The 16,100-nt window shown below is 37.2% G+C and overlaps 1 protein-coding gene across 1 annotated transcript in view; it reads left to right on the top strand.

Moving 5' to 3' along the window:
- Positions 1 to 646: 646 nt before the first annotated feature.
- Positions 647 to 16,100, top strand: part of BRCA2 (BRCA2 DNA repair associated) — a 61,461-nt gene continuing 46,007 nt past the window's right edge. The window contains exons 1-10 of the mRNA XM_021678277.1: positions 647 to 809; positions 1,569 to 1,674; positions 4,015 to 4,260; positions 10,379 to 10,487; positions 11,129 to 11,175; positions 11,268 to 11,308; positions 11,498 to 11,609; positions 12,357 to 12,406; positions 12,651 to 12,762; positions 14,446 to 15,552. Of these exons, the coding sequence (XP_021533952.1) occupies positions 1,608 to 1,674; positions 4,015 to 4,260; positions 10,379 to 10,487; positions 11,129 to 11,175; positions 11,268 to 11,308; positions 11,498 to 11,609; positions 12,357 to 12,406; positions 12,651 to 12,762; positions 14,446 to 15,552 (1,891 nt within the window). The 5' untranslated portion in view covers positions 647 to 809; positions 1,569 to 1,607. The remainder of the gene's footprint in view (positions 810 to 1,568; positions 1,675 to 4,014; positions 4,261 to 10,378; positions 10,488 to 11,128; positions 11,176 to 11,267; positions 11,309 to 11,497; positions 11,610 to 12,356; positions 12,407 to 12,650; positions 12,763 to 14,445; positions 15,553 to 16,100) is intronic.

The following is a 16,100-nucleotide window of genomic DNA, read 5'->3' as shown; positions in this document are numbered from 1 at the left end:
GACTTGGAGAGAAGACAAGCACAAAACGAGGTGATGAGCACCCGAAGAATGTAAAGGATGCTACGGAAGCCTGCAGAGAGTAGTACCTAACATTGCAAGAGAGAGTTAAAGTGGTTTCACAATTTTTCAAGGGGGCAAACAGGCTTAAAGGGCTTGAAAACCTGCTACCTAAGAGCAACATGCGGACTAGAACTAAAGTCCTCTGGCTTCAAATCTTATCCCTTTCCACTCTGTAGACAGCACGCAGCAGGGAAGGCAGTCAGCCACTTTGGGGGACCGTTCACTCTAAGGGCAGAACAAAGTTCTTTCAAAGACCCCAGGCCCTGTCGCCCGGCGACCATCCAAACGTGAGGTGGAGCAGAGAGAAGGGGGAGGAGTCGGGGAGGATACATAGTGCGCGGCCACCCCCAGCAGCGCCGCCTCCTACTCTGAAGGCTTAGGGAGAAGAGAACAAGCACCCCAGCTCCCTCTTCACGCGGTTCCAGGCCGGACTGTCCAGCAGTAGAACAAGGACTCGGCTTTCGCCACACAACTACGCCAGCCGCCCGCCCAGAACCTGACTTCCGGGTGGCACGCACGCTGCGTGTCACGTCACGACGTCACCGCGTGACGTGTCCGGAAAGCGGGCTTTTGGCGCGAGAGTCTGAAATAAGGTCGGCGGAGGCGGAGCTGCTGGGCTCGGCGCTTTGCAGGTAGTCCCAGCCGTAGATCGCCGCGGAAAGGAGTTTGCGGGTCAGCTTTCTGATCGAAGGGCCGGTGCGGTTTTTGTCAGCCTTCTCTGGCCAAAAAGAGCTGCTCCTCCTGAGACGGTTAGTGTTGGCTGGGTGGAGACGGACGGGCCTGTCTCCCGCGGTGTGAGGCGGAGGGGGAACGCCGCTCATTCCCTGGGTGGGAGCCGCGGCCACCTGCCTACCCCCCGCCCCCACCCCGGTCTCTGTCTGCCTCGCATCCACTGGGAGAAAGGGCGGAAGGTTCGGCCCCTCGGTTAAGCAAACTCGAGCCCCGCCCCTTCCCTGGAACTCCGCTCCCCAACTTTGCGCCCCGCCAGCCGCCCAGGGGTTGCCCTTTAGCTGCCCCAGATGTCCCACTCTGAAATTTCCTTAATACGGTGAAGTTACTTTAACGGAATATTGTAATTTTAGACGTGTTTCACAGCTCCTGACACACTGTATCTGCCTTACTTAACCCCCAGGCAATTGCCGTATTACGAAGATTGACTGATTTGACATTGTTAAAATATATTTATCTCTAATAGGACTGCTCGTTGACTGTGCACCCCCTAGCCACACGTAACTAGTTAATTAAAATTAATAATATTTATAATTCTGTTCTTGAGTCATACTTGCCATGTTTCAAATGCTTGATGTGGCTAGTGGCTACTGTATCGGGCAGCACAAATACAGAATGCTCCCATGATCGCAGTGAGTTCGATTATTGTCCCAAAAGATAGGGCCGAGGTAAATAAACAATGTAACTTTAAGCAAGTTTACCTGTTTCTGATCTTACCTCAGAGTCGGTTAACAAGGACTGCATTCCTGTGAAGTGTATTTTGGTGTTGTCTTTTGCAGAGTTATTTACCAAGCATTGGAGTAATATTGTAGATAAAAATGCCTATTGGAGGCAAAGAGAGGCCGACTTTTTTTGAAATTTTTAAGACGCGGTGCAGTGAAGCAGGTATTGACAAATTTTATATACATCGATCATTTACGTTGAGAAAATGTTTTCAGAAAAATATGTAACTGTGCATGCTTGCTGAGAAGAATCCAATACGTAACGTTTTTGTTTTCACTACAAACTTCCGTATGGGGTCACAAATCCAGTTAAGAAAATGATAATATACAGTTAACGAAATGATAAGTATAGAACACTGGGGATAAAGAAGAGACTGGCCTTTTGATTAGCAGTAGGAAGAATTGTTTTTAAAGCACAGAACTATTAGCAAATCTGAAGCATTGGTATGTATATCAGAAGTTGTCAAACTTTAGTCTCGGTACTCCTTACACTCTTGAAAATGATTGAGAACCTTAAAGAGTTTTTGTTTATGTAGGCTACGGTATAGAAATGAAAACTAAGAATTTTTAAAGATGTTTATTAATTCACTTAAAAATAATAAATCCATTGCATATTAACACAAATAAACATTTTTATGAAAAATAACTCCCCCCCCCCCCAAAAAAAAAGAAGACTGGCACTGTTTTTACAATTTTGCGGTTCTCTTTAATATCTGGCTTAGTAGAAGATAGCTGGATTCTCATACCAATTTCTGCCTTTAATGTGTTGCAGTATAGTCTTTTGGTAGAAGTATACAAGTAAAAGCCAGCCTCACACAACAATGTAGTTGAAAAAAGGAGTATTTTAATAGTCTTCAGTTAATTGTGGGTAACTTTGATAATATACCAAACTTGACAAGTGGTAGTTTTAAGAGTTGCAGTATGGAATGGGAAACCGTATTATCATGAATTTTTCATTCCCTTTGTTACATTTAATTCTATTTGTCTTTCTTGCACTTTGAATAAATCTTTTATCTGTGTTGTAACATCAGACACTGATCATTTGGAAAATGTCAGTGTTCTGAATTACACAGATTCCATATATTGACACAAACTAAAAATTGTATTTTATGTATTAAACTATATAATTAATTATTTAATTAATTTAAGTTAATTATTCCATATATTGACACATTAATATTAAATTATAAAATTATATTTTATGTATTAAACTATAAAAATTACATTCATTAATTAGCTGATCTCAGAAAAGTCTTTTAAGATTAGGAAGATATCAAGTTTACAAAGGCTAATAAAGTTTAACAAAATTCTAATTCCCATTTAAAACCTCCTATCTGGGGGCGCCTAGGTGGCTCAGTCGGTTAAGCGTCCGACTCTTGATCTCAGCTCAGGCCTTCATCTCAGAGTCATGAGTTCAAGCCCCACATTGGACTCTGCACTGGGCATGGAGCCTACTTTAAAAATTTTTTTAAAAATAAAAGCTCCTATTTTATCATTGGCAGCAAACTTTTTTCTGCAGTGACAGGCTAACTTCATTTTCAAGAAAATGTCTACCAAATCACCCAACTCAAAATGACTTGTTAGTTGTTCTTTCTACTAAAAATGGCTTTCCGTGAAAAAAGTGCTAATTCAGCTAACTTGTAATGAGTGCTTTTTTAGACAACTATGGTACTTAAATATACAAAAATGCTTTATGCATACTTTCCATTTTGTCATAGAGAATATTAAAAAGATGTGCTCAAGAGTTGGGCTTTATAAAACTAATTTTTACTGCTTCATTAATATTTTAAGTTAGACTGGCTTTTTGGTTTTGTTTTTGAGAAGTGCATGATGTGAATGCAATTACTAGCACAGTTTATTGCCACTGCCTTGACTCATGCAAAGATGTCATCAGTTTTACCTACCAGGGTTGCAAATGTCAACATGGTGAAAAAGAGAAACAGTGCCCTAGTATGATTATGAAAATAGTTTTTACCTTATGGACCTCCTGAAATTGTCTTGGGGACCTCAGCCCCTGCCACAGTCCACAGACCACACACTGAAAATCAGTACTTTAAGGGTGGATAGATCATAATAGAAGTTTTGTCATTTCTCTTTAACAAGAACTCTTTTTATTCCATTTTATTTGAGTCTACATGTTCCTGTACCTATAGATTTATCACATCCATTTATATTGTCTTTGTAATTAAATTTTATCTGTGGAATGCCTTCTTATTATGAATGACTTTTGTCTCCGAATCATGAATATAAGAGAAAGAAAATTTCAGAAAAGCTAGCTAATGTAGCTAGGAGCAATCACCTTGTAATTTTTGTAAACTCTTGTTATACCTCGCTACAGATTGAAAGGAGAATAGGTTAATGATCTTGTTTAATTAATATGCTTTAACAAAAGTAATCTACAGTCAAAATCTCAAGCATCCTTTTCTTTATTATGATTTTTACAGACCCATGAACTTACCTGTCACTGATTAAAACCAAGATGGAATTTTTCTTTTTCTTACAGATTTAGGACCAATAAGTCTTAATTGGTTTGAAGAACTTTCTTTAGAAGCTCCACCCTATAATTCTGAACCCACAGAAGAATCTGGGTATAAAATCAGTTATGAACCAAACCTATTTAAAACACCACAAAGGAAAACTTATCATCAGTTGGCTTCAACTCCAGTAATATTCAGAGAGCAAAGTCTAATTGTGCCAATGTACCAACAATCTCCTTTAAAAGAATTAGATAAATACAGGTTAGACTCAGGTAAGTAATGTGGTACAGTAAACTAGGGAAAAACATGAACCAGAAATTCAGACAAACCTATGTTAAAACTCCCAGCTCTATTGTTAATTGTGTCATGTTGGTCAAATCAACCTCTTCTCACTTTCCCACCTGGAAAATGGAGATGGTGAACATAATGTCTGATAAGTTTGGATTAAATAAAATAATGTGGGTACTTAGTAAGTACTCCTTTTCCTCCCTCCTTTGATTAATATATCCTGCCTAGTGAGATTTGTTAAATTATGTCTTTCCTATACCAAAAAAAAGTAGGCCTTGTTTTGATGTTAATTAAATAAACTCTATTTCTACAGGTTATCACAGGGCAGAGAAGGTTATTTTTATCAATTTTCTTTAAATGTCTTTTGACTTGGTAGCTGTTTCCCTGGCATACATGCCAGATATTCCAATCAATCATGTAATAAGAGTACATAGCCATTCAACTGTTTATTACTTCAAGTGACATTCTCCCTTTCTTTGGAGTATGACTCTAAAGGGGAATTAACAGTAGACAGAGAACAGTCTAAGATTGAATGTGGTACGTGTGAAAAGCAAAGTACAAAAAGTACAATGAGAGTTGAGAAGAAAGAGCATAAATAGGTTTGGGAGGAATTAGAGAGTGATTCATTTGAATTAAACCTTGAAGGATAGGTGAGATTCAAATTTGAAGATGGCATAGAGTAATGATGTACAAGGCCAAGGGGAAAACATGAGGAAGAAGATATAGGTTGTTAAGAGAATGTTAAATAATTCAGATTGTTTGGAATGTTGCATGTCTAAAAGGGACCAATAAACTTAAGGCTAAAAAGAGCACAAAGAGCCAGGTATTGAATGCCAGACTTAAAAAACTGAATTTGATAGGTTGTTGAGCAGAAAAATCCCATGTAAGTTTGATCATGCTACGTCCTGCCTCAAACCTTTGATTACCTCCTTTTGCCTTCATGATAATATCTTAACTCCTTAATATGACTTACAAGGTTCTTTATAATCTGGTCTCTCACACCTCCTGCCATAATCCCCCTCTCACCCATCCTCAATTTGCCATTCATTCATACTGAATTTCTTTTTGAAACCACCTTGCTCTTTGGCTCCTTATATACTTCTGCCTACCTTTTTATCTAGCTAATTCACGCTCATCTTTCAGGTCTTGACGTATCTCTCTGCTTCTGGGCAGTTTTCCCTGTCACGCTCATTTAGCTTCTAATGGAGGAGACTTCTATAAGCAGTTATAGTGGAATAAATGCTATGAAAAAGGAAATTCATGGTACTAGAAAATGCATACACAAAGAGGATATAGGTAATGGGCAAAGGTTTTCTTGTATGTTGTTGGATACCAAGTGGCATACAAAGTGACTATTCAGTAAAAATTTATAGAATAAATGACTGTTTTGTTTTAGAAAGCCTAATAACTGCGGCACCTGGCTGGCTTCGTCAGTTAAGCATCCGACTCTTGATTTCAGCTCAGGTCATGATCTCAGGGTCCTGGGATCAATCCTGGAGTCGGCCTCCGTGCTCAGCAGGGAGTCTGCTTGAGGATTCTCTCTCTCTCCCTCTGCCCCTCCCCCAGCTCAAAGGCACTTGCACACACACTCTCTCTCTCTAAAATAAATAAGTAAATCCTTAAAAAAAAAAAGAAAGCCTAATAACTGGCAACCATCTTTGGAGATGTGTTTTCAAAATGTGATGCCTGGATCATGAGAATCTCCTGAAGTGCTAAATGAAAGGAAAGATTTCAGGCCCTATTCTGAATCTACTAAATGAGGAATCTCTAGAAATAAAACTTATAAGTCTACATTTTAAACTAATCAGGTGATTCTCATGGAAACAAAGACTGAAGGCAGGGAGATCAATTAGACATAATGGTCCAGGTGGTAGGGGGCCAAGTGCCTGAATTAGAGTAATGGTAGTGAAAGTGGATATGAGAGAGAGAAACTGTAAGACCCCACAGTAGCCTAGACCTGGAGATTTCAAAGAAAGGATCAAATCACAGGTTTAGAGCATAACTAAGAATATAATGATGACATTCATAGACACTGTAAGCACTGGAGGTAAAACAGGTTTTACCTGTTTAGAGGGAAAAAGTGTCAGGGCGTCTGGGTGGCTCAGTTGTTTAAGCATCTGCCTTCGGCTCAGGTCATGATCCCAGGGTCCTGGGATCAAGTCCCACATCGGGTTCCCTGCTCAGTGGGGACCCTGCCTCTGCCTCTCTCTCTCTCTCTCTCATGAAAAAATAAAATATTTTAAAAAAGGAAAATGCTTGAAAGGATGAAAAAAAAATAGGTTGAGTTTTGGACTGCAGTTTGGGACAGTAATAGGGTGTTAAGGTGATGTCCCGAAGGCTTTGGGGAATACAAGACTGAAACTAATGAAAGAATACAGGCAGGAGAGAAAGCTATAGGAACCAACTATCTATTTGGAAAGTGATAAAGTCATCACACGTAGGTGAGGAAACTGATTATGATGAGGCCTAGGATAGAGCCTTAAAGAATATTTAGCAGATGAAATGCAGAACACAGAAAAGGGAATCGTTCATTCAATATTCCATGCTTACTTTGTGCCTGGCAACTTGCTAGGCGTTAAGGATACAAACATGAATAGATGGCTTTTGACTTTTCGGAACTCAGTCTTGTATGGGACAAAATACATAAATAAATACACTGGTGTAGTATATGCTATAATAGGAACATATGCAAAGTGCTATGTTGTGGGCATAGTAAAGGGAGCAGCCATCTATTTTTTTTTTTTTTTAAAGATTTTATTTATTTGACAGAGACACAGCGAGAGAGGGAACACAAGCAGGGGGAGTGGCAGAAGGAGAAGCAGGCTTCCCGCGGAGCAGGGAGCCTGATGTTGGGCTCTATCCCAGGACCCTGGGATGATGACCTGAGCCTAAGGCAGCCGCTTAACTGACTGAGCCACCCAGGCGCCCCGCAGCCATCTATTTTAATGTGCTCAGGAAAAGCTTAGTAAACCAGTTTATGCTGAATCTACTGAATCTTGAAAGACCTACCTAGAATCACTGGTTTATTCTCTAATTTAACTTGTTGGAATTGGTCTGTCTATAATTAGGGAAGGAATGGAATGAATAAATAAGGCTACTCTGGACTTGCTGCAAAGGAATTAAATTTTTTAAGGTTGTAGTGCATAAATAATTCTGACTGTAGTTTCCTGATACCTTTTGTTTTTGTTTAGTTTAAATTCAATATTAAAATGTAAGACTTAAGCTGTTTTTTAACCTACTTGTTTAGTTCTAACATCTATTGTTTTTTTAAAAAGAATTATCCCTAAAGTTTCATAAGGAAATGTGCTATTTCTTCTTCTCAGCAGTCCTTACTTCTGCATAAAATCATCTGGGGAGTTTATCTCTCCATTATTCAGCCTATTTATGAGATTCTCAGGTTACTTGGGAAATGTTTATTTGGGTATGAACTTATTTTTGCCTGGTTCATTTTTTTACTTTTTATTTTTTACATTTGGGTTTTTCATTACTAAGCCAGTACTGATACTTTATTATTAACTGAAGTCGTTTGTTTACATTAGGGTTCATTCTCTGTATCGGTCTATGGATTTTGACAATTATAAAACATCATGTATACACCATTACAGTATCCTACAAATCCTAAAAATCCCTTGTGTCCCACCTATTCACAGCCCCCTCACCCACCCAACCCTGGCCACCACTGATTTTTTTTGTTGTCTATAGTCTTGTCTTTTCCAAAATGTCATATAGTTGGAATCATAGAGTATATAGCCTTTTCAGGCTAGCTTCTTTTACTTAGCAATATAAGTTTCCTCTACATCATTTCGTGGTTTGATACCTCATTTTTTTTGTTTGTTTGTATGGTTTTAAAGATTTTATTTATTTATTTGAGAGAGAGCACGAGTTGGGGGAGGGGCAGAGGGAGAGGGAGAAGCAGACTCCCTGCTGAGCGCAAAGCTGGAAACAGGGCTTGCTCACTTCCACACCCTGGAGATCATGACCTGAGCCAAAGTCAGACGCTTAACTGACTGAGCCACCCAGGCGCCCCATATCTCGTTTCTTTTTATCACTGAATAATGCTGTATATGGATATACCAGTTTGTTTATCTGTTCACCTACTGAAGAACATCTTGGTTGCTTCCAAGTTTTGGCAGTTATAAATAAAACTGCTGTATCATGTACAGGTTTTTGTGTGGACCTAAGTTTTCAACTCATTTGGGAAAATACCAAGGAATATGACTGCTGGATCTTATGGTAGGAATATGTTTACTTTTGTAAGAAACTGCAAATTGAATTCCAAAGTGGCCGCATCATTTTGCTTTTCCATCAACAGTGAATGAGAGTTTTTCTTGTTCCAAGACCTCATCAGCATTTGGTGTTGTCTTTGTTTTGGACTTTAGCCATTCTATTATAAGTGTGTGTAATAGTAGCTCATTGTTTGGTTTATTTAACTGCAGGGTTTTTCTTCCTGATTAAGATCTTTGTTAAAGTGAACGGGGAAAAGGTGAAATTTTTAAAAATACATTTAGATACTTTTCAGTATCTTTAACTAAAAGTGTCGTAAGAGAAGGAGGTTGTATATTTTGTCAAAATGGGGTTTTTAACTCACATGTATATTTGGCTTATTAGTGATTATGTCTATTTCCTGTTACTTGAGAAATAAAAATATAATGCAGTGTTTTGTCTGTGCTACTACAAATAGTTCTCAGTTTGTTCTTTGCCTTATTTTATTAACACTGATATGACTTATTTTTCCCAAAACTTTTTTAAGTTGGAGATTATAGGATCAGTTAAAGAACCCGTTGTTTTAAAGCAATTTTTACGAGTAATAATAAGTGCCTTGAATGCCATATTTGTGATACAGAAAATAGGAATATTGAAAAACTATAAATGGGATTTGATAGAGCCACATATAGCTTTAGAAGCCCTGTCTGAGCATTATTGCTTAGAAAGTAGAGGTGTTCAACAAGTATTTTCTAATCATTGCTAATTCATTCAGCCAGGAATTGTGGCATGACTGTAACATCAGACATTGATTGTAGTTGCTAAGGATACAATGATAAATAAGACAAGATCCCTACCTCAAGGAGCTCACATTCTAGGAGGGGAAGCAGGAATGGTGTATGATAAACTCTGTGGGTACATATGGTGGCAGCAATCACTTAATCTCATGTTAGGGACCACTAAATTTTTCCAGAGGAGGCGGTTTCAAAATGGAAGCCTGAAAGAGGATATTCCAGGTCAAGAGAAATAGAGAGAAATAGTTTGTACAAAGGCCTAGAGCGAAAGAGTGCATTCATACAGGATATGCAAGTGGTTGGGTATAGCTGAAAAGTAGAATGTGAAAGAATGTCGTAGAAATTGAGAAGTCAGATCATGAAAGTCCTTGTTACTTGGGAGGTTTTTTTGTTTGTTTGTTTGGGGGAGTGGGGGTTGGAGTTTGAGCCTGATCTTGAGAACAAGATCTTGAAAGGTTTTCAGCAGAAGATCAGATTTGGTACCTTGGTAGGTTTTTAGTAAATGTCTTTTTCTTTACTCTTAGCCTCCATGATACCATAGTGCATGTGACTTAATCATAGGACATACAACATTCTGTTCTGTATTCCACTTCTGTGGAATTTCAAAAAATTTCTCCTGCTATATTATGAACTCTTTGAAGTTAAAGCTGTCTTGAATTGTATTTCCCAAAGTGTCTTATGTATATTATATACTTGTTGAATGGGGGCAGACATCCTTTGAGACATCCCCTTTTGGCAGGAATCAGCAAACTGAGAAACCAGTTCAGACTAAACTCTGTATATATTCTCCTTCCCAGTATAGATGAGACTTTTTGTTTTTAAATACTTCTAGAGATGGGGCTCCTGGGTGGCTCAGTTAAGCATCTGACGTTGGCTCAGGTCATGATCTCCAGGGTCCTGGGAGGGATCAAGTCCAGTGTTCAGCTCTGCGCTCAGCAGGGAGTCTGCTTCTCCCTCTCCCTCTGCTCCTCCCCCTGCTTGTGCTTGCTCTCTTTCTCTCAAATAATAAAATCTTCAAAAAAATAAAAAATAAAAATACTTTCAGAGAATGAAAATTCACAATCCAGAGCATATATATCCTCACTGAATTATTGTACTGTTTCAGGAAAGGATATTACCAATAGTAAACATAAAAGTTGTTGCACAAGGAAGTCTAAAATGGATCAAACAAATGATGTTACCAGCCCACCTCTAAATTCTTGTCTTAGTGAAAGGTATGATGTGTTATGTTAAAATATTTAAATGAAACCTTTTCCTCCATATGCTATTTGTTTTATAGAAATGCATCTAATTTTCATGCTAGTATTTTGACTAAGAGCCTGAAAGAGAATCTTCTATTTTTAAATAATCTCCTTTTAGGTTGAGTCCTTTAATACAATAATTTTTACATTAGAAACATTTACTTTGTTTTTCTTATAATTTTGAATTCATTGGTTTCTGTTTATAGTCTATGAAGTTTTTGAGTTACAAAAATGATGAAAAGCAACACCCTTGAAATAGCTTAAAATAAATTATTTGTGTACTCTGAATCGTTTGAGAGAATATGATGCTTTTATAGATTCACTTTACATAATTTTTAAATTCAAAACATACAGTTCCTAGGAGCTGAAATTTTTGAGTACTTTATACATTACTTTTAGTGGACATTTTAAATATAATTTAGTAGTTAATTCTTTATGAGATGTTTGCTTTTTAAAAAGTAACAAAATACTACAAAGTAGTATAAGTCTAATAATTGATGTGACTGAGAATCCTTTTTTTCAATAAGATTAATATTTTGTTTCTTCTTGCCATTTCTTTTATCTTTGAATAATCTGAAGGATTTGTGTTTGTTTTGTTTTGTTTTTTGTTTTAGTCCTGTTCTACGATGTGCACATATAACACCGCAAAGAGAGAAGTCGGGTATGATTAAAAACAAGGCTTTTTATTTCTAAAATACTCTTAAATTTTAATAAATATAAAACTTAGTAATTTTCCCCTCATTTTACCCCCAGTGGTATGTGGAAGCTTATTTCATACACCGAAGCTTATGAAGGTAAATATTCTGCCTGGTTTATTTTTATTGTGTAGTAATTGAGAATTTGACAACAGTCTCCTACTTTTGCCCTGAGATTTACAAATATGTACCTACAATCTCATGTAGGCATTCAGTAAATGGTAAATGAAAAAAATACTCTTACTCGTTAGTGCATTTCTGTGAAATAAATATTTTCTTTATTTCCAGGGTCAGACACCGAAACGTATTTCTGAAAGTCTAGGAGCTGAGGTGGATCCTGATATGTCTTGGTCAAGTTCTTTAGCCACACCACCAACCCTTAGTTCTACTGTGCTAATAGGTAATAATAGCAAATGAGTATTAATGTAAGACGGTAGATGACATTAATATAGTATCATCTCTAAGGCTTCTGACAAAAAGACTATATGAAAAGATAAGTAGTAATTAGATTAGATAATACTATCTTTGAGAAGTGTGTTAGTAGTTCAGGATAATTCTACTTAGTGTAGGTTGGGACAAATCACAAGTACATTAAGTGGTGTTCTATGAGTGGTATTCTGTAGGAGTCCATTTATAGGCAAACCAGGATTTTTAAAATTACTATTTTAGCAAAAATAAATTCAATTTTGATTTCTCTTTGGCTGGGAATTTAACTTTGTTTTTTGTTGTTGTTGCTTAGATGAAATAACAGAGGTAAAAGCATGTTAAAAAGTAAGAAATATTTAACATAAAATATACTTTTAGACAGTATTATTATCTAAATAAATGCTAAAGTCTACAAGCTTTATCTTTTAAATCATGACCCCATAGCTCCATCTGATTTCCTAAGTCTTTATGGATAGTATCACCTAAAGTCAGGGTCATCAAACCAGTTTCTTAGAAGCACCTTATGAGTGGTACTAAGGAATTGAATGTACCTTATGTTGATTGACGTTTCTAATTACCATACTTGAGTCAATTCATTTTGTTTCAAATGCACCATTTACTGAAGTAGTATATGTGTCTTGTCTGACCAAAAAATACGTAAGTTTTCACATTAGTGTATGGTATATAATACCATATAGATAAATTGAATTTTTTTTTATAGTCAGAGATGAGGAAGCATCTGCAGCTGTATTTCCTAATGACACTACTGCCGTAAGTAAATATGACAACTTGATTATGCTGTTGCAGTTGCTTACAATTTTAGAATGCCTTGAAAAATTATTTATCTTGCATTTTTTCATTCCTTAATTTATGACTTATCTAAGCCTTTGAGAAGGTCTCTAAGCCTGATCCTATATTTGATTTGACTTCATATGAAGTAATTCTGTCTCTAAGTTGAATATAAATGCATAGTGAGAGTTTTTATACTAGTGACTTTAAAATATAACTTTTGCAGACTTTTAAAAGCTGTTTTTCTAACCATGATGAAAGTCTGAAGAAAAATGATAGGTTTATCCCTTCTGGGCCAGACAAAGAAAACAAAAATCAAAGAGAAGCTAAAAGTCAAGGTAAGTCCTTCTGTTTAACTGAACTGCTATTTTTAACTGACATCACTGAAGTATTGCTCTTCCTTTCTTGGAGAGAAAATACATTGCTTTTCCTTCTTAATTACTGAACATACTGTGCATAGAAGCTAACTTGATTTATTTTTTCAAAATATTTATTTGAGAAAGGGAGGGAGGGAGAGAGAGGGGCAGAGGGAGAGGAGCAAGCAGACTCCCTGCGGAGCAAGAAGCCCAAAGCAGGGCTTGATCCCAGGACCCTGAGATCATGACCTGAGGCAAAGTCAGATGCTCAGCTGAGTCACCCGACGTGCCCTGAAGCTAACTTGATTTAAATGAAAATGTTTAATCATGGTAAGATAATACCATTCAAGATGCTGTTGTAGGGGCAACTGGGTGGCTCAGTCAGTTGGGCATCCGCCTCTTGGTTTCGGCTCAGGTCATGATCTCCTGATCATGACCTGATGGTCCTGGGATCCAGTCCTGTGTTGGACTCAGCAGGGAATCTCCATCTCTTTCTCTCCCCCTGCCCCTCCCCCGGCTCGTGTATACTCTTTCTGTCAAATAAATAAATAAATCTTAAAAAAAAAAAAGATGCTATTGTGACATAAAAAAACCTACAACTCAGACCTTACAGAGATAAGAATATAACTAGTATTCAACAAAATGTGAAGGTCTTATTTTCTAATTAGAAAGTAATTAGGGTTTCATGGGTATCAAAAGTTACCTAATCAGATCATTGGAATTTTGCATTTTTGGGGGCACCTGGGTGGCTCAGTCAGTTAAGCATCTGCCTTCAGCTCAGATCATGACCCCAGGGTCCTGGGATAGAGCCCCACGTCGGGCTCCCTGCTCAGTGGAGAGCCTGCTTCTCCCTCTCCCTCTGCCCCTTCCCCTGCTTGTGCTCTCTCTGTCTCACTCACTCTCCCTCTCTATCTCAAATAAATAAATAAAATCTTCAAAAAAAAAAGAAATATTGCATTTTTCTCTCTATCTCAAATAAATAAGATCTTTAAAAAAAAAAGGAATATTGCATTTTTCTTAGTATGTGTGTGTGTCTGTGTAAATGTGTAGGACTGAATAACTGTGTATATGTGTGTGTGTGTAAAATTGTATTTTACTCTGTTATTGTAGGGCCACAAATTTTTTTTTAGATTTGTTTATTTTAGAGAAAGAGAGAGCATGGGGGGGTGTAGGGAGGGGCAAGGAAGAGGGAGAGAGAATCCCAAGCAGACTCCTGATGTGGAGCTCCATCTCAGGACCCTCAGATCACGACTTGAGCCAAAATCAAGAGCTGGATGCTTAACCGACTGCACCATCCAGGTGCCCCAGGCCACAAAATTAATTTGGAACATCTGGTTTGATAAATCTTAGAATGTTAAATTGCATATATATAGTAAGATTGAGTTTTAATTGTGTAGAGCTGATAAAGGTTATTAGGACCTGGCGTATGAGTAAAAGGCTTTGGGGACATTGGAATCAATCTTTACCAGAAGAACAGTAGAAGAGTGGCACTCCCTCCCTCTCCCCTCCCCCCAAAAAAGCTGGCACTCAGGATAACCCTTTAAATACTACCTTATGTGTTATTTAGTATATACTATTTCTATGAGAGAGGTTGCAAGAATAGTATAAATTATATGACTGTATTTTGAAATGTTATTATTATGCTTCTGTTTTAAATTTTAACAGGTTTGGGGAAAATGTTAGGGAATTCATTTGGTAAAGTAAATAGCTGCAAAGACCATTTTGGAAAGTCAACACCAAATGTCCTAAAAGATGAAGTACATGAAACAGTTGCAGATGTTTCTGAAGAAGATAGTTTTTCATTATGTGTTCCTAAATATAAAACAAGAAATCTACCAAAAATAAAAACTAGCAAGACTAGGAAAAATATTTTCAGTGAAACAAAATGTGAAGAAGCTAAAAAGCAAATGAAAGAAGATAAACATTCATTTTTATCTGAAATGGAACCAAATGACAGTGATCCATTAGATTGGAATGTAACAAATCAGAAGCCCTTTGGGAATGGAAGTGAGAAAATCTCCAAGGAAGTTGTACCGTCTTCAGCCTCTGAATGGCCCCACCTAACTCTCTCAGGTCTAAGTGGAACCCAGATGGAGAAAACACCTCTACTGCATATTTCTTCTTGTGACCAAAATAATTCAGAAAAAGACTTCACAATCACAGAGAAAGAAAGCACCAACTTTATAACTTTGGAAAATTCTTTGCCACAGATTTCAAGTGTACCAAAGTATTCAGAGATGACATTAAAAGAGGAAACAGTGGTAAATAAGATAGATGAAGGGCAGTGTCTTGGATCCCATGAAGATTCCATTCCTTCAGTAAAGCAAGCAATATCTGAAACTACTCTAATAGCTTCTCCACATCAGGGTATCAGAAAGTCTATATTCAGAATAAGAGAATCACCTGAAGAGACGTCCAGTGCAGTGTTCTCAAATAATATGACTGATCCAAACTCTAAAGAAGAACCTGAAGCCCCTGAAAGTGGATTGGAAAAACATACTATTTGCTCACAGAAAGAGGATTCTTTAGGTTCAATTGATAATGGAAGCTGGCCAGCCACTCTCAAACATACTTCTGTAGCTTTGAAGAATTCGGGTTTAATATCCACTTTGAAAAAGAAAACAAAGAAGTTTATTTATGTTATAAATGATGAAACATCTTATCAAGGACTGAAAACGCAGAAAGACCAGGAATCGGGACTAACCAACCATTCGGCCGTATTTGAAGCAAACGCTTTTGAAGGACCACTGACATTTACAAATGCTGATTCAGGTACCTCTGTTTGGGTGTGTGAGTGAGAGAGAATGGTGCATATAGTTTTATGCATGGTGACAAGTTCTCTTATTTGAGTATGTGTCTCTTTCTTTAATCTTTCTAAAAAATATACTGCCTGCTTTCCTTCTTTAGTTTCTTTTTTGGTTTTCCGTCTGTGGTTTTTTGGTTTTTTAAAATGTCTATATCTTATAGACATTTTAGTGTGAGGCAATGTCTACAGGCATTGTTTGGGCCTTTGATTACCAGTGTTCAAAATCAAAATGATTTGTTGGATCAGTTTGCATAGTATATGTACAATCCACTCTTGAGACAGAGCATGTGATTCATAAGAATCAAGAATTTGACTACTACTGCTTTAATTTTATTATATGCAAATTTGACAATTCTATAAATATATTGTGCTATTTACTGTATATTCTCTAAGTCTTGTAAAAAAATAGAAAAGAAAAGCTAATAGCTAGCTAAGTTTAATGTAAGCCAGTTATAAAATAAAAGTGATTTTTGTTGTTACATAGTTTTCTTAAATATTTAGAGATTATTTAGAG

Source organism: Neomonachus schauinslandi, chromosome 3, assembly GCF_002201575.2.
Source record: "Neomonachus schauinslandi chromosome 3, ASM220157v2, whole genome shotgun sequence".
NCBI lineage: Eukaryota > Metazoa > Chordata > Mammalia > Carnivora > Phocidae > Neomonachus > Neomonachus schauinslandi.
Note: the sequence above shows the minus strand (reverse complement) of the source record. Positions and strands in the feature narration are given on the sequence as shown.